The sequence below is a fragment of the Salmo salar genome, chromosome 16 (genome assembly GCF_965601325.2).
Source record: "Salmo salar chromosome 16, fSalSal1, whole genome shotgun sequence".
In the NCBI taxonomy this organism is placed as follows: Eukaryota; Metazoa; Chordata; class Actinopteri; order Salmoniformes; family Salmonidae; genus Salmo; species Salmo salar.
Genome location: NC_138306.1, coordinates 72,517,622 through 72,544,570, shown reverse-complemented (window position 1 = coordinate 72,544,570; position 26,949 = coordinate 72,517,622). Strand labels below are relative to the sequence as shown.

The following is a 26,949-nucleotide window of genomic DNA, read 5'->3' as shown; positions in this document are numbered from 1 at the left end:
GCCTTTTGTTTTTATACCTTCCCCAACAGTCCTAATCTACATGACTAACGGACTGAACAGCTTTAAATATGTGAAACAACCAGTGTGGTGGTCTCCCCGATGGCACCGTGGACTCGGTACAGGGATCAGGTCAGAGGTTCAAATCTGTGTGTTTGTTTTCTAACCCAACCCTTATTCCTGAACTTTCCGCCCTCGACAGAAAAACATTAAGGAAAACCACATTCATCAGTCCTGTGACTTTCCTCACAAACATTTCACCACGTCAACGGTTGCAATAGTGAAAAGAGCTGATTTAAAAGTGGTATTAAACAAATCGATTAGGAGCTTTATTTAGTCCGTATGGCATTAGTTCCACGCTATAGCGCAATTGCCTTTCAATTTCAATGTTCCCGCGTAAGCGGGGACTGTATTCAAAGTAAACACCATGTCAGCTTAATCAGAAATGACCTTTACATTTCAATCATGCTATAATGGGAATCTTCTGCGCTACAGATTGATTTTAAAGGCTAGATTCACTCTAAGAAATAGAAGTGATATTCAGTCATGTAAACTCATCTGACAAGACCTGACGATGAGGATCAATGCTGAATATTTTTTTAAAAAGGCACATACAAGCTAGAAAAGCTCCCGTATACGCCATTTCAAGTCCCAGTGCAGCCAAACGTGATTTTCCTAGGTTAGGTTTCCAGTTCGAATCCGGCGCGTGACTTGTTTTTCAACCTTACCCAATATTCCTCACTAATCACATTTCTAATCTACATGACTAACCATTTCTTAACCCAGTGCAGTAAAACATGATTTTCCTGTTTTATAAAACATTTCCATACTGAGGTTGGAGTAACTGAAATTATGAAAATTATGATGCCCTTGTAGTGCAAGAGCTGTTTGAAAAGACAGGCTGAAATTTCAGCCTATTTTGGGATAGAGTTTTGGCCTTCCATGGTGACATCACCATGTGGTAAATTAGTTAAAAGACCAATAAGAAAGAGCGTTCCGAACCTCTCTGCCAATTGTCAGTTTTCCCCGGCCTCTCCGACAGTATTTGCAACATTTTTGCCTCAGAAATTGCCCTTTTGACTACATATTTAGTGGGATTCATATTCAAACTACCTGAGTATTGAGAAGACATTCGCAAACCCTATTTGGTACATTGATGTAGTGACTACAGCAGATACAGTAAATAATGCATTTGGAGCTGCTGGTGCAAATAAGTTGTAAAAAAAAAAAATACATCACTGGTATACAAAAGTTACACTTTACATGAGATTGATTTGGTATGGCTAAATAACTTACGTTTTTACTTTGAATACAAATTACATTTATTATAAATATGATTTATACAGAGATGATTAATCTAAAACTGCTGCTGCAAAAAATGAAAGCACTAAACTACATTACGTAGTATTTACTTTCAAATCGGATATTAAATTGGCCACAAATGAATCTAAGGAAAGAGTCCTCAAATGTTGGCTCTTGTAAATTGTATACGCAATTTGCGTATGTCTCAAATATCAGTCAAGTCACGATTATACAATCAATTGTCATGGGTCTCGATGGTTAATACTTTAAATCGATTGGTTACTGCATGTTCGGATAATGATAAATAAAATAAATAAATAAGGGACTGTTAACATTTAGTGTTATCCCACCACGTACTTTCCCAACTTTTTTTTTAGCTTGGGAAAAAAAATCCCTACAACTGCATAAGTGGATTTAACTCAACTCAGCCTGTGGCACACTGGACCAAACCATTCCAATTCCTGTCCAAATGGAGTTTCCAACATGGAGTTTTTGCTGGGTGATAAGGCACTGTTGATCTCTGTAGACTGGAGAATGCCATGGGACTGCAGTGCCAGCCGACTCCGAGGAGTAGTACTTCAGGCTTTAAAACAACAGTCAAAGCCTCCTCCAGGTTGTTACAGGGCCGTCTCAAAGATGACCAAATTGCCGTCTGCGCCGACCCCGCCGTTGGTCGTACTGGGACGACTCCGGCTATTGTATGCCTGAATCAAGATGAGACACCCGGTGTTAGTGTATGCCAACCCGAAACGCCAGAGGTATATGGTGGACACACAAGAACACAACTCCCACACATCTGTGTGGTAGCATGTCACTTTGAACATTAAGCTATTTCACTGCCAGAGAACAGAGTAGGAGAGTGAAGTAGACATGTTCTGTTAAGTCAGTGTGCTACGTACCTGTTTAGCGGACTGCAGGAGGGCAACGGCCTCCTGCCTGCCTGTCTGCTGGACCATCTTGAAGAAGATACCATCAGGGTTCTGAAGTAGGGTGTAGGGTTCATCGTATGCGTGGATCTGACCCGCATCTAGAACCTGGGAACAGAGTCAAGTTATATAGTAAGTAAATCGATGGGTGTATCATTAGGGATACTCCAAAGGACCTGACAAGCCCTTGGGACACACACACATTCATAAGTTTGAGGTCACTTAGAAATGTCCTTGTTTTTGAAAAGAGAAGCTAATTTTTTGTTCATTAAAATATCAATTTGATCAGACATTTAATGTTGTAAATGACTATTGTAGCTGGAAATGGCTGATTTTTAATGGAATATCTACGTAGGCGTACAGAGGCCCATTTTCAGCAACCATCACTCCTGTGCTCCAATGGCACGTTGTGTTAGCTAATCCAAGTGTATCATTTTAAAAGGCTAATTGATCATTAAAAAAAACATTTTGCAATTATGTTAGCACAGCTGAAAGCTGTTCTGATTAAATAAGCAATAAAACTGGCCTTCTTTGGACTAGTTGAGTATCTGGAGCATCAGCATTTGTGGGTTTGATGACAGGCCAAATGGCCAGAAACAAAACACTTTCTTCTAAAACTCAGTCTATTCTTGTTCTGAGAAATGAAGGCTATTCCATGTGAGAAACTGCCAAAAACGTAAGATCTCATACAACGCTGTGTACTACTCCCTTCACAGAACAGCGCAAACTGGCTCTAACCAGAATAGGAAGAGTGGGAGGCCCGGTGCACAACTGAGCAAGAGGACAAGTACATTAGTATTGTCTAGTTTGAGAAACAGACCCATCACAAGTCCTCAACTGGCAGCTTCATTAAATAGTACCCGCAAAACACCAGTTTCAACATCAACAGTAAAGAGTTGACTCAGGGATGCTTGCCTTCTAGGCAGAGTTCCTCTGTCCAGTGTGTGTTCTTTTGCCCATCTTAATCTTTTCTTTTTATTGGCCAGTCTGAGATATGGCATTTTCTTTGCAACATGCCGGAGTCGCCTCTTCACTGTTGACATTGAGACTGGTGTTTTGTGGGTACTATTTAATGAAGCTGCCAGTAGAGGCCTTGTGAGGGGTCTGTTTCTCAAACTAGACAATACTAATGTACAGTGGGGCAAAAAAGTATTTAGTCAGCCAACAATTGTGCAAGTTCTCCCACTTAAAAAGATGAGAGGCCTGTAGTTTTCATCATAGGTACACATCAACTATGACAGACAAATGAGGGGGGAAAAAAATCCTGAAAATCACATTGTAGGATTTTTAATGAATTTATTTGCAAATTATGGTGGAAAATAAGTATTTGGTTACCTACAAACAAGCAAGATTTCTGGCTCTCACAGACCTGTAACCTCTTCTTTAAGAGGCTCCTCTGTCCTCCACTCGTTACCTGTATTAATGGCACCTGTTTGAACTTGTTATCAGTATAAAGGACACCTGTCCACAACCTCAAACAGTCACACTCCAAACTCCACTATGGCCAAGACCAAAGAGCTGTCAAAGGACACCAGAAACAAAATTGTAGACCTGCACCAGGCTGGGAAGACTGAATCTGCAATAGGTAAGCAGCTTGGTTTGAAGAAAATCAACTGTGGGAGCAATTATTAGGAAATGGAAGACATACAAGACCACTGATAATCTCCCACGATCTGGGGCTCCACGCAAGATCTCACCCCGTGGGGTCAAAATGATCACAAGAACGGTGAGCAAAAATCCCAGAAGCACACGGGGGGACCTAGTGAATGACCTGCAGAGAGCTGGGACCAAAGTAACAAAGCCTACCATCATTAACACACTACGCTGCCAGGGACTCAAATCCTGCAGTTCCAGACGTGTCCCCCTGCTTAAGCCAGTACATGTCCAGGCCCGTCTGAAGTTTGCTAGAAAGCAATTGGATGATCCAGAAGAGGATTGGGAGAATGTCATATGTTCAGATGAAACCAAAATATAACTTTTTGGTAAACTCAACTCGTCGTGTTTGGAGGACAAAGAATGCTGAGTTGCATCCAAAGAACACCATACCTACTGTGAAGCATGGGGGTGGAAACATCATGCTTTGGGGCTGTTTTTCTGCAAAGGGACCAGGACGACTGATCCATGTAAAGGAAAGAATGGGGCCATGTATCGTGAGATTTTGAGTGAAAACCTCCTTCCATCAGCAAGGGCATTGAAGATGAAACGTGGCTGGGTCTTTCAGCATGACAATGATCCCAAACACACCACCCGGGCAACTAAGGAGTGGCTTCGTAAGAAGCATGTCAAGGTCCTGGAGTGGCCTAGCCAGTCTCCAGATCTCAACCCCATAGAAAGTCTTTGGAGGGAGTTGAAAGTCCGTGTTGCCCAGTGACAGCCCCAAAACATCACTGCTCTAGAGGAGATCTGCATGGAGGAATGGGCCAAAATACCAGCAACAGTGTGTGAAGACTTACAGAAAACGTTTGACCTGTGTCATTGCCAACAAAGGGTATATAACAAAGTATTGAGATAAATAAGTATTTGGTGAATAACAAAAGTTTTCCACCATAATTTGCAAATAAATTAATTAAAAATCCTACAATGTGATTTTCTGGATTTTTTTCTTCTTCTAATTTTGTCTGTCATAGTTGAAGTGTACCTATGATGAAAATTACAGGCCTCATCTTTTTACAAAATGTACAAAATTTAAATGACCCCAAACTTTTGAACAGTAGTGTATATAAAAAGAATACTGTAGAGTAGACAGGTACCCAGTTGGGTGATCATTGTGTAACTGTGGAGCGCTCTCACCAGAATGCGGTCGCTGTCTATGATGGTGTTGAGGCGGTGGGCGATTGTGAGCACGGTGCACTCCCTGAATTTGTCTCGTATTGTCTTCTGGATCAGCTCGTCTGTTCTACAGAACCAAGACAAACAGACAGGTGAGGACAAAGCTGGGAAAAAGAAACACTCACACTTGTCTACTACTAGATGCCTCCCAGTCTTATGTTGCATTCATAACCAAGTGGGAAGTTGGTAATTTCCAGCTGGATGCATTCAACTAATTGAGAAAAGACGAGTGGCTAATTGACCATCGGTTGCATCAAACTAAAATTACAGCCATCATGCCTGTAAACAAATTAGTGTTCGAAAACCATATTATTAAGTTGCTTTTTATTTTATTTTTTTAAGTATGTTTTACTGTTTCATTTAACTTCCAAAAATGCTGTTATCAAGAATTTCCTTAGTAGGGGATGTCAGAGGTCAGCATGTGAGAAAAGTCAGAGCTCAGGGATGATAGACCAGTTTCCCCACTAGTAATTACCAGTTGGAGGGGCCTTCAAGTGGATTCTTCCCAGTCATATGTGGTAAATACCACATTCCCACTTGGCTATGAACGCAGCATTAAAGCATGTCAGCTGCCCAGCTCTAAAGGACAGACGGGAGGTCCTCCATGGCAACGTACGTGTGAGTGAGTGAGGAAGCTCTTTACCTGGGGTCCACGTTGGCCGTGGCCTCGTCGATGATGAGGATGCGGTTCTTCCTCAGGACCGCTCGGGCCAGACAGACCAGCTGCCTCTGACCCACACTGAAGTTGGAGCCTGACTCGGCCAGAACCGTTTCCATCTTATTGGGCAGCTCCTCCACCACAGACTTCAGCTGGACCTGGAGAGGAAACAGTTACTGGAGTAAGACCCCGATGCCACCAAAAGCACACATTAACCTGTATGTAAATGTGTGTGAGTATATCTCGTTACTGCATCAATAGGAGTCTGAGGAGCAGTACCTCTTGGAGAGCGTTCCACAGGTCCTCATCTGTGTGCTGGCTGAAAGGGTCCAGGTTCTTCCTCATGGTGCCCGTGAAAAGCACTGGGTCCTGCAGAAGAGGGGGGCCACAAGCAGAAAAATGTAATAAGCTCTAACAGATCCATATCTGAACTAGAAGCCTTTCCTTTACTACATTCAGAAGGACTAAGGGACAGAGCAGCCACAGAAGACCCACCAACAGTAGTTACCTGAGGTATGATGGACATCTTCTGGCGCAGGTCATGAAGGCCGATCTCAGAGGTCAGAACTCCATCGATGTAGATCCTGCCTTCTGGCTCTGCCAGGCGGAAGAGCGCCGATACCAGGGAGCTTTTCCCTGCACCCGTCCTGCCCACGATGCCAACCTTCTCTTTGGGCCTGAACATGGCCTTCATGTCCTTCAGGACCACAGGTCCATCTGAGCTGTAGGAGAAGTTCACCCGGTCAAAGGTGATGAGGCCTTGGCTTGGCCACTCAGGAGGAGGACGCTTCTGGGTTTCCCAGGGTGCTTCACTCTCCAGCTCTGTGTACTCCACCACCCTCTCCACTGACGTCATCTGAGGACAGTGAATAAAGCACCATGTCAGTCATACAGCCCAGGCTTTTGTACTAGCATGGGTTCTTTAAGCAGCCCAGTACATCATTGGGGGCGAGCTCCCTGCCATCCAGGAAGGAAGGCCCAGAAAATCATTAAAGACTCCAGCCACCCAAGCCATAGACTGTTCTCTCTGCTTCTGCACAGTAAGCAGTACCGGTGCATCAAGTCTGACAGAAACAGGCTCCTGAACAGCTTCTATCCCCAAGCCATAATACTGCTAAAGAGTTAAAATGGCTACATGGATTATTTGAGTTACCCTTGTATTTAATTTAGTCTCTATGCCCACTCACAGGACTCTACACACTCACTTCATTTGTACTAGAGGTCGACCGATTAATCGGAATGGTCGATTAATTAGGGACGATTTCAAGTTTTCATAACAATCGGAAATAGCAATTTTTGGATGCCGATTTGGCCGATTTCTTTTTTTAGACCTTTATTTAACTAGGCAAGTCAGTTAAGAACACATTCTTATTTTCAATGACGGCCTAGGAACGGTGGGTTAACTGCCTTGTTCAGGGGCAGAACGACAGATTTTTACCTTGTCAGCTCAGGGATTCAATCTTGCAACCTTACGGTTAACTAGTCCAACGCTCTAACCACCTGCTTTACATTTGCACTCCACGAGGTTACACGAATGCAGTAAGAAGCCAAGGTAAGTTGCTAGCTAGCATTAAACTTATCTTATAAAATAACAATCAATCAATCATAATCACTAGTTATCTACACATGGTTGATGATATTACTAGTTTATCTAGCCTGTCCTGCGTTGCATATAATCGCTTAGGTACACATTGCTCCAACCATAAACATCAATGCCTTTCTTAAAATCAATACACAAGTATATATTTTTAAACCTGCATATTTAGTTAATATTGCCTGCTAACATGAATTTCATTTAACTAGGGAAAGTGTGTCACTTCTCTTGCAAACAGAGTCAGGGTAAATCCAGGTTAGCAGGCAATATTAACCAGGTGAAATTGTGTCATTTTGCTTTCATTGCACGCAGTCAGGGTATATGCAACAGTTTGGGCCGCCTGGCTCGTTGCGAACTAATTTGCCAGAATTTTACGTAATTATGACATAACATTGAAGATTGCGCAATGTAACAGGAATAACGTTTTATTTGAGATGATAGTTTCCGGATTCGACCATATTAATGACCTAAGGCTCGTGTTTCTGTGTGTAATGTTATAATTAAGCCTGATTTGATAGAGCAGTCTGACTGAGCGGTGGTAGGCACCAGCAGGCTCGTAAGCGTTCATTCAAAATAGCACTTTCGTGTGTTTTGCCAGCAGCCCTTCGCAATGCATTGCGCTGTTTATGACTTCAAGCCTATCTACTCCTGAGATTAGGCTGGTGTAACCGATGTGAAATGGTTAGCTAGTTAGCCGGGTGCGCGCTAATAGCGTTTCAAACGTCACTCGCTCTGAAACTTGGAGTAGTTGTTTCCCTTACTCTGCATGGGTAACGCTGCTTCGAGGGTGGCTGTTGTCGATGTGTTCCTGGTTCAAGCCCAGGTAGGAGCGAGGAGAGGGACGGAAGCTATACTGTTACACTGGCAATAATAAAGTGCCTATAAGAACATCCAATAGTCAAAGGTATATGAAATACAAATCGTATAGAGAGAAATAGTCCTATAATAACTACAACATCTTACCTGGGAATATTGAAGACTCATGTTAAAAGGAACCACCAGCTTTCATATGTTCTGAGCAAGGAACTTAAACGTTAGCTTTTTTACATGGCACATATTGCACTTTTACTTTCTTCTCCAACACTTTGTTTTGCATTATTTAAACCAAATTGAACACGTTTTATTATTTGAGGCTAAATTGATTTTATTGATGTATTATATTAAGTTAAAATAAGTGTTCATTCAGTATTGTTTTATTTGTATGTATTTTTTTTTAAATAAATATATATATATATATATATATATATGTTTTTTTTTTTTACATACAAATAAAACAAAAACATTCAGCCGATTAATTGGTAGCGGCTTTTTTGGTCCTCCAATAATCGGTATCGGCGTAGAAAAATCATAATCGGTCGACCTCTAATTTGTACACACACACAAATACAATCGTCATATTAGCTGCTGCTACCGTGTTTATCATACATCCTGATGCCTAGTTACCCCACCCCTATCACTCCAGTATCCCTGCACATTGTAAATATGGTACTGGAACTGACTGACCCCGAATATAGCTTACTGACTTCTCATGTTCTTCTTATTTCTATTTCTCATGTTTTTGTTCTGTTATTTTTAGTACTACATTGATTCCTGCATTGTTGGGTTTAGAGCTTGCAAGAAAAGGCATTCCACTGTACTTGTGCAGTACGTTAAAACGTGAAACTAAAAGCACTTTAGAGAGCGGCATTTAGAAACAGAAAACCCTCAGGCTGGATTCTTGAAAGAGCTGTTATGGATGAACATTCCATCCTGCCATGAATACCAACATGAACAAGATGAAAGGCCAAATAGACCAGGAGGCAGTTTCAGAGTCACCACTAATAGTTCTGAGAACTGGGTTACACATATCAATCAACATATTTCCAGACTAAGTTCTCTGGTGGGTTTGTAAAGCATGTAGCATCTCTGAGGAAGGGATTGATTGTAAATACAGGTGTTCCTCTACATATCTGGGTTGTCTCACCATGTTCTCCACCTCAGCACTCTGCCGTACACCCCACTGGAACATCCCCATGAGAGTCACAGCGTAGGACAATGCCAAGCCAACAGATCCAGCCTCCACCTCTAACAAGGCCAGAAGAGAAACAAACAGGACACTAGTTAGACCCAATGTTCAATCATTTCTATTCTAGGTCTGGCAACAAGCTGTAGTTTTCGTAACCTCCTTCAGCCCAAGTGTACTCTGTAACTGTGTTGGCTCTGTGTGCCATTGTCTCTTACGATCTCGGAGCAGAAGGCAGCCAAAGGCGGTGATGGTGACGAAGACAGCGCACATGCCATCCAGGCGGACGGCAAACCAGCGAGAGGTGACCAGGAACAGGAACCAGGATTCTGAGAAACGAGAGACACTGATTCAGTTATATTCCTATAGAACGGAGCAGACACTGTTTGAGAATTATATTTAATAACATGTATACATTCTACCCAATGTACTTAGAACCATTGGAGACAAACAAAATGGAAGTAAGGCAGCATTGAAAGGAGAACCACCTGAGTGCAGATCTTGATAAGCGTCAAAGGTGTTCTGGAATCTCTCCTCGGCTCTGAAGGCTCGGATCGTCCACAGACCTTGGAGGGACGAGGACAGGTGGGAAAAGACTGGACTCCGAGCTGCAGAGAGACACATGGTTACTGATTACTGTCCATGTGCACGCACACTATAAAGCAAAAAAGGCCACTGGCACTCACTGGTAGATTCCAGGCGCTTGACATCTCGTGACGTTTGCAGGAAGTAGCGTCTCAGGAACAGGAAGACGATGACAAGAGGAACCAATGGGATGAGGATCCAGGGTATGACGGAGGCCGCTACAGCGATCACACCGATGATCTGCAGGAATATCTACTCAGAAAAAGATCCCCAAAGACATAACCAGGAGAGGGAACCGGTTAACTGGTGATCGAATAGTAAATACCTTGTGAAGATGCAGGGCCAAAATGTGTCGTGGCTCACCTGAATGAAGTCCACAAAGGTCCAAGGTAAGGCCGCGTCCAGTTGGCCGATGTCCTTAGAGAAGCGGTTGAGGACTCTTCCTGGGACACAAGAGGAGAGAACACCAGGAATTTAAAAACTTCTCTCTTTGTCTACAGATATATTATGTCTGACCTTAAGTAAACACAAATGCAGCATCTCTCAACACAAAACTGTGGCAACAGAAAATCGCTTTCCCTATATGTTCCAGTTTGCACATGGCTTACCAATTGGGTTAATGTCAAAGAAGCGTACAGGTGTCCGGAGGATAGAGTTGAACATGCGGTTGTGCAGAGACTGAGCAGCTTTCACCAGCACGTTGAACATCAACAGACTCCTGGCAAAGCCAAAGATGAGAGTTGCTCCAGTCAAACCTGAAAACACAGATTTCCCATTTTAGGATGTTACATTTTGAAGCACACATTTTGTAACACAAAGGTTATGGAGGAAGAAAGAGCCTGCATGACACTATTTTAAGAGTAGCAAAACAATTTACAGAGTAGGGTTTCCACTGTCTCTCACCTGCATAAATGCCGAGGTAGAAATCCAGGTTCAGCTCTTCAGTGACGTTGACACCATTTTGGACGGTCACAGTGCCGTTAACGTTGAGCTTCTCCTGCTCTCCTGCCCTGTCAATCACAGAGGAGACAGAGCTAAAGCAGAGAGCCAGTCCCAACACAGCATGTTAAAAGGGTAACATGACAGTTGCTCGATTGGAAATGAACAGTGAAATAAAAACATCTTACCAATATGCCAACCACCAGTCCTGTAGAACATATGCTGCCTGCACACAAAAACACAAGTCTGTTAGGAGACCTATATCATTTAATGAAGTCGTCAGATTTAGTTTCTTCTACACTACTAGTGCTGTTTTTGACCATGTAGTTGTACTGGGGTTATGATGTCATTACCTGAGCTAGGAACTGGAGTAATACAACTCCTATCAACACCAGGACGTTGGCGCCTGCCTTCAGGTACTTGACATAGAGGCCGACGCCGATGGTCCCCTCCGAGCGGCTCTCCTCGACTACTGTCTGGACAAGCTCTGCCTGCATTACACACAAACATCATAGGATTTATTGGGGGTTATTCATTAAGGCCACTGCAAATAATGACATCTGTGCAACAATGTTAAGTGAGTCATTCTGTGCACTCTGTAGGAGAAACTCTGTAGAGGTTCAAGCACGAGGGAAGTTGAGAACTTACACAACCCCTGTGTTGGGGAATCTGAGCATGTCAACAAGATACAAATGAACTTGTTTTTTTTTTTAAGGCAAGTACGACATGTACTTTGCTGTGGCTTGCATAGCTTCTACTAAAATTACAAGGCAACAGTAAACACTTTGTCCCCCACGAATGATGCAGTGCCCCCCCCTCCTCTCTCGGGCCAATTGAGATATAGCATGTGACTAAAGAATTTCAGTAAATTATTATTGCTACTACCTTGGGCCAAATCAGTGTAAATTCCATATCTCTATGGCAAGACATCGTTCACCCAAGTGTCGTCAAAAATCGGGTCAGTGCTGTCTGAGATATTGCGTGTGACGGACTTTGCTGTTTCTGGCAAACTTCTACTAAAAGTTTGTACGCACTGCCTTCTTGTGGAAAAAAAGAGCAAACGCAGGTAACTTTCTTCACTCACTGCTTTGCTACAAAATATCATCAGGGACACAGGGTGAAAATGCTCCTGGTGACTGTATCAAACGACTGGAAGTGGGCGGGACCCACCGGAAGCTGTTCAGTTCCGTCTTTAACAGAACGTATGGAGGAGGTGTGGGAGACCACAGAATTCTGCGAGAGGGTGCGGCTGCGTGGCGAGCGGCTTTCAGTCTCCGCCCCTGGGGCTTGTGGCCCCTCCTCTTCCCTCTTCAGGAGGGAGGTGAAGTCGACCCCAGAGCGCTGGAGTTCGCTGTACGTCCCCCTTGCCACCATGTGACCCTGAAACAGACACACGAAAGTCACACCCCACCAAACATCTGGAGTTTGTATGTAATGTATAAGTCTGTCTGCAATTATACAGGTGTTCCTATGTGTGTTTACAGTGTAACATATCTCCCCCCTGCTTGCAGTGCAGGTGCATTAACGTAAGCACAGGGTAGTGCATGTGTGCTCCTATGTGGTCTTAAAGTGTGTGTGGAATGTTAAACCCTGCCAGGAACACACCTCCTTGAGGACGAGGATCTGGTCGGCTGATTGGAGGTACTGCAACTGGTGGGTGACCAGGATGCGGGGCTTGTTCTTCAGAATACCACAGATACACCTGGACACACATGGAGAGACAGACAGGAGACAGTCAGATGACAGCAGACCTGCCAACCCTGCCCAACTTTTCAGAGTACCAGACTCACATGGGCAAATTGGAGATTGATAGGTGACACACAGGGCCAATCACTAGGGCCAGCTCACAACTATTGGCTTTAGACACGGTTCCTAATCAACACTAAAAGCAAAACCATTTTTTAAAACAAGATGAACTCATCGACACAGACCGCAAACTAGCTACACAAAGCTTAAGTAGGCTACCACAAAGGGAATCTGAACGCTGTTCGCTAGAAGAGGCCAGTGTTGCAGCCTATGTAAAGGTGCCTATTGTATTTCTTTGCAGTGCATACATAATTTCAGATTTTCGTAATTTATCAAATCTAAAATCTAGTGCAAAGGCATTTTAGAAGCATTGCCTCTATAGCTGATAACGGACACTCATTCATTATTCATTGCGCAATTTTTCTAAACTCCCGACTCCATTTAATGCCAAGATGTTTATTTTTGATTATACTTTTGTCATGCTTTTTGTGACGTGGATCATAATTACAGTTAGTCTATGAGATTGTGTGATCCTCGTAACGTTACGTGGAAAATACAACTAATGGGACGCATAATTAAATGTATATCATACTCGCACAAATGCGACCAGTTATTTTTCGTATTTGCATTTAATTTCTTTCACTAACAAATGCGAGTGAACTGCTGGTGTAACCGATGTGAAATGGCTAGTTAGTTAGCGGTGGTGCGCGCTAATAGCGTTTCAATCAGTAAAGTCACTCGCTCTGAGACTTGAAGTAGGGTTTCCCCTTGCGTTGCAAGGGCCACGGCTTTTGTGCCGCGATGGGTAACGATGCTTCGTGGGGTGTCAATTGTTGATGTGTGCAAGGGTCCCTGGTTCGAGCCCAGGTTGGGGCTTAGAGAGGGACGGAACCTACACTGGCACCACAGAGCCCACTGAATGTCCATCTTATGATCGCTAACGTTAGCTTGATACAATTAGTGGTTACCTTTCCACAACACAAGGAGTCGAAAGGGGATTTGTCCATGTGTTTACGGGGCTACTTCGAATAATGATGTATTACTCGCCATGTCCGTTGACAAAAACTCCGTACATGTCTGTGTGTTGCAGCTCGAGAATCGGGATGTTAGATTTACTCAGTGGATTTATTTTTTATTAAAATGAAAAATAAATTGAGGACCTATTCATTTCTGCGTACTTTTAACCCGGATCTCGTGCCTGTGTACATGGACAGAATTGCATTGTTGGTACGCAAAATGCGTGCATGTTGGCAGTTCTGTGACAGCATCCACACCAAAAACACAGATTTACTCTTACAATGGTTAGAACACATTTCAATCGCGTTATAGCTTTTTGTAAAAGTGCAGCCCACTGCTCATCACTGCCCTGCTGGTTCCATTATGAACACTTTCAGGGGACCATGTCATGTGACAGGATAAGGTAGAGTAGGGCTCTTGTGTGCCTGACAGTGGCAGCAGCACCACTCCTTTTCCTGCCTTCCAGAGGCTAGGGCTGCTTTGATGGAGACCTCAGGGAGGTAGGAATAGAGCGCTCCAGACTTTCCGCTACTCTGCCAGATAAATCACCAGCCACCAACAAAGGATTGGGGGACAGGAGCAGAATGCTTCATAACACCCCAGAACAATAGTGGAAGTACTGTACATATTCCAGTTTATGCTTCAGTAAGTCAGTAGTTCATCCACTGTATTACATACTTCAGTAAGAGAGGAACACATTGCTGTATGCTTTGCTCATGATCAATGAGGTAATTTCCTTGCTTAGCCAATGTTTAGACTTGGTGAGCTACCCTGTGGCAATCCCCGTGACCCCTTATAAATGACAAGGAGAGTGAGGATTATGCTGCTGCAAAAATGGTTGAGCTCGCACAGACATCAATTCAACATCTATTCCACATTGGTTCAACGTCACTTCATTGAAATGACTTGGAAACAACCAGTGTGTGCCCGGTCGGTTGTGTTTTCTATCGTTTTGCTCTTTTACAGTCATGTTGAGACGGTGTACTGAGAGCAAAGTCCTATCAGTGTATTATTCTATTGCATCACTCTATTCAGTTGTAAAAATAAAAAACGTGTTTAGCTGAAACTGTGGTTCACTCACTGTTCAAACAGGTGTCTCCCGACCTCAGCATCCACAGCACTTAGAGGGTCGTCCAGCAGGTAGATATCAGCATCCTGGTACACAGCCCTGAGACACAACAAGGCTTTCAGATAGAGACTGGAGGATATTCATCTATTGAATGTACCTCAACTCATTTCTACTCTGGTATGAAGTGGAGCTGTGGTCTTACCGGGCCAGGTTCACTCTAGCTTTCTGTCCCCCACTGAGGGTGGCTCCTCTGTCCCCTATCAATGTCAGGTCCCCGTCTGGCAGCAGCTCCATGTCCTGAACACAGAAGGGACAACAGAGACGACAGGGGTTAATAGGATCCACAACCATCACAATCCCTCAAACAGGAGGACCATAATGACTATGTGCAGGACCTGATCTTCCACACACAGAGGGAATGCAGTTTGTACACAGTGAAAGAGGACAGTGTTACAGAGTGCATGGCTGGGGAAGTGACATTACAGATCACCATGTGTTTGAAGTGTTCTCCATGGCAAGTGAATGTGTGGCTGAAAGTCCAGTCCTCCGATCAAAGAGGAAGTGTTTCTAGAGCAGATGTCCGTTTCATGGGATGTGGTTGTGAGAGCGTGAATCTAGTCTCACATTGTGTTCAATAGGGCAGAGGGGACTGAGAGCTTGCATGTGTTCATGTACGAGTGTTGACAGCTCTGATGAAAGGCGTACCACCTATAGCCAAATGTCTGATGCTCTTTGCAGTCAAAGTTCAAGAGAGCCAACGTTCACAATGGAGCTTCACCAATCCTTGCATTTAGCAATCTCCCAGCGTTAAATACCATGAGAGCTCCATTCAGTGTGTCTTACCCTCTTGAGGGCGCAGGCTCTCAGGACCTTCTCATACTTCTGAGGATGGAGCTCTTTGCCAAACAGGATGTTGCTGCGGATGGTTCCAGGGAACACCCAGGGCTGCTGGGAGGCGTAGGTCAGCTGACCTTTGACCTTCAACACCCCCTTGTCGTGAGGCAGCTCCCCCAGGATGGTGCTGAGCAGAGAGGACTGTGGGAAATGTGAGCTTGATAAGAACATACACTGAGTGTACAAAACATTAGGAACACCTTCCCGATATTGAGTTGGATTTAATAAGTGACATCAATAAGGCATCATAGCATTGACCTGATAATTCACCTGGCCAGTCTGTCATGGAAAGAGCAGGTATTCATGAAATTTTGTACACAGTGTACACAAAGGCAGGCACTATGTCACAGTAAGAGGAGAAAACCTCAATGTTTACACATCCTGCAATACCGGTTTCTGATTCACACTGTAGCTAAATAAATATTCCAGTTGGCTTACTTCCCTCTCGCTACGTTGGCGGTCCTCACACAGTGATGTAATAGGCTGGCACACCAAGCTAAGAAACATGACCTCTGACCTTTCCAGCCCCCACAGGTCCAATGACAGCGACGAGCTGCTCTGACTTTACTGTGAGTGACAGGTTCTGGAGAGACGGGGCGTCCTGACTCTGTACAGAGCGAGAGAGGGGTCATTTCAGGTTAGACTTTATTATAAAAGAGTGAGCTCCAAAATGCATAAATATACAAATGCTAACCAGCCTTGTTATTGAAATGGTGAGAGGTTAGCATGTTGGGGGGTATGAGCTAACTTTCTCACAAATCATTCAGGACTATCCATAATCTTGGTAGCATCCACATTCATGTAGAAAAGATTATATTCTTATTTACCATTAATTTCTATTGGGCACAAAATAATCTGAAACAACCAAAACAAAACAGCAAATGCATCCAACACGTTTGTAGACTCACAAGTTTAATACACAAGTGAATTTGTTTATAAATACTTTTGGTCCCCTAAAATGGGAGGACTATGAACAAAAAGTGCTGTAATTTCTAAGTGGTTCACCCGATATGAATGAAAATACCCTCAAATTAAAGCTGACAGTCTGCACTTTAACCTCAGTCTGTATCATTTAAAATCCCAAGTGCTGGATTAGAGAGCCATAACAATACAATTGTCCCAATACCTTGAGCTCACTGTACACACACAAAATCAAGCTGTAATAAAGGTGTTTGTGATAGCAGTAAACAGTACTGTAGGTGTATCTAGGAGTCTGGATGGCAGTAGTTGAACATTCACCTTGTCCCAGTAGCAAATCAGGTCCTGGATCTCCACAGAGGGTTCTTGCTTCTCCTCCTGGAGGAATCCATGGTTGCTTTTCACAATCTCATCCAGCAGGAGAAAAGTCTGTGAGAGTGGAAACAATAGTTCACCAAGAGTTCAACAGTGATATACAGCCATGTCTCCTTATGTTAACAACACCGCCACATCGAGATGGACCCGAGACTTTGTTTACAATCGTGTTGGATCGAGATGACACATTCAACAACTTGAGGATCTTGATCGCAATGATGCCTGTTACGTCCCTGGCTTTGAACAAGCAGATGACATACAGTAATGAAAAGCCTGGCTGTGGCCCAGATAAGTCCCATGATGATTTTACAGTCACTGATCATAAAGCATGATAATGTGACAGGATTACATAAATCTTAGGGGATCAGCCAGAGCTGGGCCTTGTGTTTCACATTGGCATCCAGGCAACTGTCAGGACAGCACATCTAAAATTAACTAAAAAAAAAAGGAACCCAGCGCAGAGACGACACCTGCACGGTCAGAAGCCAACTCGTGCAGAAGACGAGCCTTGCACAACTTCAGGAGAGCTCTGGTATTGCATGGTTCACACATTAAGAGATAATACTTACATATCTGTCAGAGATAATGCATAAAGTAATGCACAATAACCAAAACAACTTGTTGGGTTAAAACCACCCAAGAAAGAATGGGATTCATTTCACATGGAGTCTTTTTAGCGAGGGACAACGCGTCATAGCATCTCTACCTTGGATTAACTACAGATGCTGTGTGCTTCCCAGGAAAACATTACCATATACCACAAATAAAATACTAAAACTCCGTTGGAGAATGCAACCATTTCAGAAGCTCACATGCATTTTAATACCTTGATCCTGCGGACGCTGATGAGCGTCTCAGACAGTTTCTCTACGGCCGAGGGGAAGAAGAGGGTGACGGTGAGGCGGACGGCACTGTACAAAGACACGGCCACAAACACCCGGCTGGCTGAGATGGTGTTCCCCAGGAGGACGTAGACGGTGAAGGTGATGAAGACTATGATCTTACTGGCCGCAAAGAAGGAGGCCATGTTGAGGCCTCGCAGGTAGGAGCTCGACATGATCTTGGAGATCTCTTCCCTGGGGGGGGCGGGGGGGGGGGGGAGGTGTTCCGTAACAAACAAACAAGCATTTCAATACATATGCTCTGATGAAGACCACAGAGAAACAAGTCTGCATATAAATATGCCTGGGGATGCTACATGAAAACCGGGAAGAGGATACACTGATAACATGGCTTTGATCACTTCATCTGGCGGCTGGCCACTTACCTTAGCCCTGTGAGTATGTGTAAACATGCATGGATATTCAAAGGGAGAGGAGCAGGGGTTGTCCTGTTGCGTGGGGAGAGGTTGTTGCTGTCCAGACTTCAAACAGAGCTGATGTGCACCACAGATTCACTCAGTGACATTATGAACCACTGCATGAGAAATCCCTATGTAGCCCTTTATAAAAAATACTCAATCTGAGCAATTTATATCACTGGGAAAAACCATGGGCACCTTGTTCTCCTTATACTAACAGGCAGGTGACAGAGATTTAGACAACCTTATGACTGGATAGTAGTAGCAGGTCCATGTCACAGCTCTGAGGTGGAGAAGCTGTGACAGAGCTTGTCGACACCTGTTAACATGCCAGTGGCTTTGTGCCAGCTCTGTGATCCGTTGTCCATTTTAGGACATCATCGTAGTATACACTGAGTGTACAAAACATTAAGGTCACCTTAATATTGAGTTGCACCCCCCTTTTGCCCTCAGAAGAGCCTCAATTCATTGGGTGGTGGACCATTCTTGATACACACAGGAAACTGTTCAGCGTGAAACTCGGCAGCGCTGCAGTTCTTGACACAAACCGGTGTGCATAGCACCTACTACCATACCCCGTTCAAAAGGCACTTAAATATTTTGTCTTGCCCAGTCACCCTCTGAATGGCACACACGCCTCAATTGTCTCAAGGCTTAAAAATCCTTCTTTAACCCGTCTCCTCCCCTTCATCTACACTGATTGAAGTGGATATAACAAGTGACATCAATAAAGGTCAGTCTATGTCATGGAAAGAGCAGGTGTCCTTAATGTTTTGTACACCTAGTGTACATGGTGGTTGTGTGTCAGAGGCCCACTAAGCAATACCACACCAGGTAATAGTGGTGGTTATGAAAAGTAGGGTTGGGCGGATTTTCAGATTTAGATCTTCATGTCGCTTCCGTACCATACAGAAGCACACAGTGCACACAAGGGGGCACCATTTCTTTTTAAAACAGTAAAAAAAATAACAATTAAAATTACAAATTACTAGAGTATTCCCATAGCGGACGCTTGCTAAATGCTAACAAGTCCAAGTCAACATAAACAAATTGCAAGGACAGACACCCCAGCTCATAAAGCTGTACAACCATCTTAAGGCTTGCTGCACGCACAAAACAAATATTAGACAACAGGGTTCTTGATCCAGGAAGGGATTGTCTCTGCTGTAACCAAGAAGCTTGATCTTGCAGGCTAGCCACTTAGCTAGCAAACCAAATACATAGCTGGAGCCCTGAGTTGGAGAGAATTAAAAGTTAAATATCTTGTAGCTATACGTTTAGCTGGCAAACAGGTGTGAATTCGATATCCGCGCTTTTAAACCCAGGGTCATTACACTATTCCCTCCTTTCAAAGAGCGCGTCCTCGCGCTAGCTTGCGACTCTACGTCTTACAGGAACGCGCTCACCAGCAAAGCACACGCATTGTCATGGATGCAAGGTCCGATCACTTCTGACACCAATGTAATGAAACAAGGAAGGAGCAGGTCTCGACCCCTCGACCTTCTAGCCCGAAGCAAAAGCATGCTCCTGCGGCAGTGTCGATATCCGCGCTTATAAACCCAGGGTCGATCGATATATATATAGACAGTATTGAAAATCATACCGTGGGTATTTCAAAATACCCCAGTATAACCCTTTTCAGGCTTGGGTGGTAATCAGTAGGATTTCAGTCGATTTGACTGACAATTGTATGTTTGTATAACTTATACATTTGTGTCAATGGTACTTTGGCACAAAGTAAGATTATCTAGACAATGCATTGAGTATCTAAAATGTCTGGACAAACCCTCAGAAGAGACAATGTAGTTAGTGTTTCCTTAATAAACATTACAAGAAGCCATTGTTGGTGTCGATTCCTCAACACAGAAAAATGACAAGAAGAGGAAGGTCTTTGGTTAAAACACACCATGGGACTTTCACTCGCGTCAGCAATCCTAACAGGACAACCAGCTGAAATGAATCATGGGTGATAACAGAAATCTTGAAATAACACATTTCACAAATCTGTAATGGGCTTTGGACAATAGCGCTTGTAAGCCTTATTACAGTAACAATATCTACAAATCTAACACCATCTCAATATTGAGTTTGTTCAGTGCAGTGGGATCAGTTAAAAATCTTCAATGTTATACTTTCTTTTACCTTCTGACATCATTGACCAGTGCTGAGAAGGGCTTCTCCCAGGCATACATTTTGATGATCCTGATTCCAGACACCACTTCATTCATTGTGCGTATTCTATTGTCAGTCAAGGCTGCAGTTTTACTCCTGCAAGGAAAGGACAGTCATTAGGTCTGGGTTCCTCAACCCCCAGATCCAAGTGATTTTTTGGGGGGGAAATCTGTTCCAAAGTATTCCCACGCATAAGAGAGATACATTTATGATTGTATACAAATGTAAGTAAGGTTTCAAATTACTATGATTTTGTCAAATATATCTGTTTGGGCTTCCTGCGGCCAATTTGCAGTCTACAAATTTGTAATTGTTTTCCAGCCCCCTGCCCATCTGCTCAAGGAAAAAAATATATATAATAAGTCCCACAGCTGAATCTAGTTGATGATCCCTGCATTAGGTTAAAAAAAGACCACACACACACATATACATACATACATACATACATATCATAGACAAACCTGGTTTATTGACAAGTCAGCCAATTGTTCCCTCACATGGCCCACACTAGGGTTAGGCCCTCACATGGATTAGTCTATGCTAGGGATAATCATTACACATCATAAAAGCAGGCCAAAGATCAGTTTACAAAGCAATTGGTATGTTCATTGGGTTTCATACTGGGCAAGAAAAGGCACTCACTGACCTCCCTGCTTGTTTTACATTTACGTCATTTAGCAGACGCCCTTATCCAGAGTGACTTACGAAAAATCTTAAGCGCAGTCTCCCATCTACATTGTGTGTTACCTGAACTTGGAGAAGAGCCTTCCGAACATGGTCTGCGTTGGCATAAGGATGACAAGGACGGCCATGCCTGCAAGGCATGATGGGCCAATCTCCACCCACAGCAGCCCCAGGACGGCCGCCGCCTGGAGAGGCCCTACCCACAGGAAGTGCAGGAAAATAGTCACCTGTAACCAAGTGGGGTCATGTGTTGAAACTCATAGGGTGAGTGTTTCTAAACGAGAACAGGATTTTTGGAGACTATGGTACATCAGTTGTCTCAAATTCCCTCCAGAAGGGCCACCACAGTGACTTGTGAGCTTGATGTGGCCCACAAGCCATGAGTTCTAGACCCCTGTGTTACATCTACACTGTAGTTTGATGCTACAGTCACTGAACTCAACTGTACGTTCCATTCAGCCATGTTCTAAACAGTAATATGTAGCAGCATATTTCCTTGACTTTGAATCATTGACCACAATATGCAACAAAACAGCCGTGTAGGGCAGTGTTTCCCCAACTGTGGTCCTTGAGTACCCCCAACAGTACACCGTTTCGTTGTAGCCCTTGACAAACGCACCTCATTCAACTCATTGAGGGCTTCATGATTAGTTGAATCAGGTGCACTTGTCCAGGGTTACAATAAAAATGTGTACTGTTGGGGGTACTGGAGAACCAGGACTGGGAAACACTGGAGTAACAACTCAAAATGTTAATTTGTCTGCCAGGTGCCCGGTGAAGCCTGTGACTCTGACCTTTATCAAAATGCACTGTACTTTAAACTCAAGTGTTACTTTGACTGGCACCGTGCAGGTTAACAACTCAGTCAGCCTTGTGCGACTTATGCAATCCTCCAGGGTTGAAGTAACAGAGCTGATATTGGATTGGGTCTGTCTGTCTGCACAGTGGATCAAAAGGTCTTAAGTATAGGTTCATTTTCAACAGTTTTTTCTACTGTTGCTAATACACTAAGTCAGCAATATGCAAAGTGAAGAAAAAAAAAATGTATTACAGGGTTCATACCTCATCAAACTTGTTGACATCGTTGGATAGCAGGTTCACTATTTGGCCTGTGGTTGTTTTTCCCATCGCTGCACTGCTGAGACACAGGGCCTGGGGTGACACATACATTACCAAGTTAATTATTGCAAACTCAATAAATAACCAGGTAATTTGTCACAATACAAAGAAGAAAATACCCACATGTCAGTTTGGAAAGGCAGTCATACCCTAGAGCAGGGTTTCCCAGCCCTCTCCTCAGGGAACCCTAGTCGTTTCACATTTTTGTTGTAGCCCTAAACTGGCTCACCGGATTCAATTACTCTATAAATCATCAACCACTTGACTAATTGAATCAGGTGTGCAAGTTTAGGTTTAAAAAATGTGAAACGTATGTTGGTCCCTGAGGAGAGGGTTGGGAAATACTGCCCTAGAGCAGGGGTGTCGGACTCATTCCACGGCGGGCCGAGTGTCTGCGGGTTTTTGGTTTCAATTAAGACCTAGACAACCAGGTGAGGAGAGTTCCTTGCTACTTAGTGACCTTAATTCATCAATCAAGTACAAGGGTGGAGCGAAAACCCGCAGATACTCTGCCCTCTGTGGAATGAGTTTGACATGTGCCCTAGAGGGAGGGTGGCTCATCCTTTAGTCAGCCAAGTTCAAGTCCAGGACATCAGATACGACCTTGAAAAAAACTGTTTAAAAAAATAAAATAAAATAAAAAAAGTCTGTAGGCACGCGTCTCTTATGCTGACCTTCTTGTAGATCATGTGACACATGGCTACTCGCATCTTCATGCCGGTTCTCAGGACGTGGAAGAAGTAGAGGTGATGCGTGACGGCCAGGATCAGGGTGGACAGACAGACACCAGCAGCGTAGCCAAAGGCCTCGTACAGTGCGTCCATATCATCAGGATCGTACTTCTCAAAGTACTGGATCAGCTTTCCCAAGAACACTGGCTGGATCACCTTAATCACCTCCTATTGGGGGAACAAGAGAGGTAGAAAATATGAGGTGAATCCACAGCTTGATATATAAAACATATGGCTAAGATATCATTAATTCCCTAGCAGGGTACCGGTAAGTCTTACACAGGTCGTGTTTTTCTTCTTCTACGTACCTCAATAAGAGTAAAGATCCCCAGCACTGCGTAGGGTTTCCAGTAGCACTTGATGAGGACTTTGGTGAGTTTGGGAGGCCTGAGATCTTTGGCAGCCTTCTGCACCTCATGGTCCCAGTGCCTGTGGAAAGATGGCTTTCATTTTACTTTGGGAGAATCTCAATGACTTGATTTCTCACGTCCTCTCCAATGAGTTTTGAGGAGGCGAGGTACCTGGATGTTCAATTCTGCATTGTGATACAATTGCAATTAAAAAGGGGCAATCTAAGATTGGTACATCCATTTCTTTACATTTAAATTAATTATATATAGCCATTGATTTGTGAGCTTAGTTCAACTGTCTTACTCCATCACAACACAAAATAAGCTTGTTTTACTCCACTGTATCTAAACAATGTTATTTTAAACAAACACTATGCATCTTCAAAACATGGTTAAAACTATAATTCTGACCTCATGCTCCATCCATTGCTCCGTCTGTGAATTTTAGAGTATGAATGTGTAACACAAAGATAAACTCACTGAAGGTTCATAATATAAACAATATCAGATCAGTCTTGAATGACGTCCTAATTACACACCAATGTGTCACCAGATCACACATGGAACACCTTTAAATAGTTCTGAAGTAACGACATTGATGTCATTTTAAAATATATATCGAGGTCGTTTTACCTGCAAAAACAATATTTTAAAAGAGTTTTTATTACTCAAACCACATGCGGGCCGAAATGGACCCCCTGCAATGTTTGACACCCCTGTTTAGATAAAGACAACGGATTGGTCAGCATGACCACATTTAAACAGACGTAGGATATGTTATTTAAATTTGTGTACCTCCATTTAGTATGATACGCTACATTGCGAATAGAATAATGGTCCGGTTACTTAAGACAGAAACAAAAGTAGGTCGGGGAGCATGGGTCCGTCCAGCAACTCAAAGGTTACATGTTTTAGTCACATCGGGGACAACTGTAGCATTTTAGCTAACCCTTCCCCTAACCTCAACTTAACTTCCCCATACCTGCTAAGCAAATACTCCTAACCTGCTGCTTTAGCCACTAACGTTAGCCACAAATGCTAACAATTCAACAAGAAGCCTGGCCTCAGAGAAAGATGTATAATACTATATGCCCTCCAAGATGCTTGATACAGTCAGTCATCCAATTTGTTTGATGTGGTACAACCATTATTACATTTTGTAAGGTAACATATACTAAATGGAGAGAGACAAATGTACATTCCAAATCCTACAAATCTCCCTGAGGCCAGGTTGGATAGGTGAATACTGACAATGTCTTGGTGAAATGCTGAAACACTATTTTTTTCCCCCCTCATCATTTACAGGAGGGTATGCATGCTTTCTTTTATTGGGTCATTTTATAACTGTCCTTGAAAGCAGACAGGACAGGCAGCATGTAAAATATTAACAAGGACATGTTAAATGCAGCAACTCCTTTCCATCCATTTATCAAAGGATAAACAGCCAACAGGATATGGCTTTCATGATATGCTTGGTGTATAGTAGTGGTAGGATAAACATCCTCAGGTGGGCGATAAGCAACTGGTTTGAAGGCGATTCCGCTATTACGTTTTATTTAAGGTGATGTTTGGGCTTAATTAACCACAATTCAACAGGCCACTTCTGTCTTGGTTCAGAATTATACGTTTGCCATACCTCTGTAGTTCCTCTCCCAGTCTCTCAGATCCATCCTCTGGGAGCACTTTGTACATGTCATCTTCCTCTAGCCTTCGTTTGTATCCAATGCGGAACAAAGGATTTATCCAGCTAATGAAAAAGGGAAGAGAGAATATATGGAAAAGGGGAAGAGAACAGAGGTAGAGATGAGGAAAGGTGTTTAATACATGTAGTGTTACATTCAGGATGAGCAGGGCAATGCATGCACTAGACCTGGGGTTCCCAAACTCGTTCCTGGGGCCCCCCCGTCGGTGCACGTTTTTTTCCTTCCTAGCACTACACAGCTGATTCAAATAATACAATCTTGATGATGAGTTAGTTATTTGAACCACTGTGTAATGATAGGGAAAAGAAAAAAGAAAAAGTGCACTCGGGGAGGCTCCAGGACCGAGTTTGGGAAACCCTGCAGTAGACCAGTGCGTCCTAAACTTTTTCACTCATGCCCCACTTTCATCTAGGGCTGGGAATTACCAGGGACCTCACGATAGGATATTATCCTGATTCTTAGGTGCCGATATGATATGCATTGTGATTCAATACTGCGATTTTATTGTGATACCATGTTCCAAACATATTGCTCACTATATGTCTGCTGCAGAGGGACAAGAGAGAGCTATGAGAAAACGAGTTTTGATCTGTCATGGAAATAAAAAAAGTGGTGAAATTAATTGGCTCCCTTTTTTAAAAGATAGCAAAGCTATGAAGGGGGGAAAAAAATACTGGAGATTTGGTACAGCTAAGGCAAACTAGCACAAAAATAATATTGGGATAGTCAAAACGATAGATCAAAAATAATCTAAATTATGTAGGTATCATTTTTTTTCCCCCATCACTACTTTCATAGTCACCTGGACATTTCTGACAAGTTATAAATAGCTCTAAGGTCTGCAATGACAAGAGGGAAAACTGCTGATGCACTACCCAATTTCGAAGTTGCACCTTGTGCATTATACTACTACAACTTTCAAGAGTAAGTTGAAAGACAGATTGTATAAAAACAATTCTCACAAGTTTTGGTTTATTCCTCATCTCCCACTACTCCAAGCCCCCACTGCAGACCCCTCGCGGCCCCTGTTTGGGAACCACTGCAGTAAACGATCTACTCTATTTGTGACATAGGCCTACTGGTAGCATGTCTTCGTAAAAAGCATTTATTGCAAATGCTTGAGTACCCAACTGTGTGCACTGTGCATGTAAAATGTACAAATTGTCAGCAAATGCCTTAGCAAACAGCAAATGTTGTTTTAAATACCTACTCTACTCTCTTGAGCTCATTTGCACTGAAAAAAAAAACGATTTTGCGCAAAACATTTTGTTTTACCCATTTGTACATTACTGTATTTATACGTGGGGTGGGGTATTGTTTTTCAACTGGAAAAGTCAACGACAAAAAAAAAAAATTGCTGGAGCGCGTCTTTAATGTAAATATAAAGCACTGATTGTCTCATTCAATTCAAAACAAGGCATCCATCCTTTCTCTTCTCGCAGAGGTTTACCTCTGAGTGTATCCGAAACAAACGAGATTGGGATTAATAGCCTAGTTTGCGCAAACAATATTCTTGGTTCATAAATTACTGGAATCTTATTTGGCACCATACATAATCCAAGACTGGATGAATCAACCGGAAATTGTGATTTCACAGTGGAGGAAACAATGGAATTACATGGATAAAACGCACTTTAGGTTATAAACCAGACTAGTGCTTAAGTTATAAGGGTTCATTATGACGTTATACCTAATTTAATTAAACAGCAAATCGTTTAACCTCTCAAACTAAAATTGCCCGAAGATTTTTCGAATAGCCTAACAGTAACACTGTTTCAGTAAAAACGATAACGACTATCTGTAGAGCCTAGCTCAGCTTCATTTCAATAACCCGGCGGCGAAGGTTGTTGACTTACCAGAAGAATACATGGGAGAAAAGATTAGCTGTTGCCGATGGATTCGTCTTCGCATCTTTTTTTACAGGTTCCATATTTCCCTGCAGGCACTATTCAAAGGCTTGGCCAACTTCTACGTGTGCGGTGCAACAAAGTCTGGTACCACTACTCTTCAAAACTGTTACTTTATTTCCTGTTGTGTAA

The 26,949-nt window shown here is 43.1% G+C and overlaps 1 protein-coding gene across 1 annotated transcript; it reads right to left on the bottom strand.

Annotated features, from left to right (window-relative positions):
* Positions 1-299: 299 nt before the first annotated feature.
* Positions 300-26,949, bottom strand: LOC106574544 (ATP-binding cassette sub-family C member 4). The gene is made up of 30 exons (XM_014150501.3): positions 26,767-26,949; positions 24,844-24,954; positions 23,166-23,286; positions 22,801-23,025; positions 22,070-22,159; positions 21,071-21,234; positions 20,294-20,419; positions 17,678-17,927; positions 16,798-16,905; positions 16,076-16,165; positions 15,508-15,699; positions 14,867-14,961; positions 14,677-14,763; positions 12,438-12,534; positions 12,003-12,212; positions 11,186-11,323; positions 11,021-11,058; positions 10,797-10,903; positions 10,502-10,648; positions 10,257-10,336; positions 9,995-10,145; positions 9,797-9,916; positions 9,527-9,637; positions 9,270-9,370; positions 6,221-6,568; positions 5,992-6,081; positions 5,698-5,870; positions 5,016-5,121; positions 2,199-2,333; positions 300-2,003 (listed from the first exon to the last, which is right to left on the bottom strand). The coding sequence occupies exons 1-30, from the start codon at positions 26,838-26,840 to the stop codon at positions 1,917-1,919; spliced, it is 3,972 nt and encodes a 1,323-aa protein (XP_014005976.1). The 5' UTR covers positions 26,841-26,949; the 3' UTR covers positions 300-1,916.

Excerpts from the sequence above, each read along its gene's own strand:
- LOC106574544 (XM_014150501.3), bottom strand. The coding sequence starts at position 26,840 with ATGGAACCTGTAAAAAAAGATGCGAAGACGAATCCATCGGCAACAGCT. Across the intron at positions 16,906-17,677 it reads TCAGCGTCCGCAGGATCAAG|ACTTTTCTCCTGCTGGATGA; the intron begins GTATTAAAATGC and ends CCACTCTCACAG. Across the intron at positions 10,146-10,256 it reads CCTTTGTGGACTTCATTCAG|ATATTCCTGCAGATCATCGG; the intron begins GTGAGCCACGAC and ends TTTTCTGAGTAG.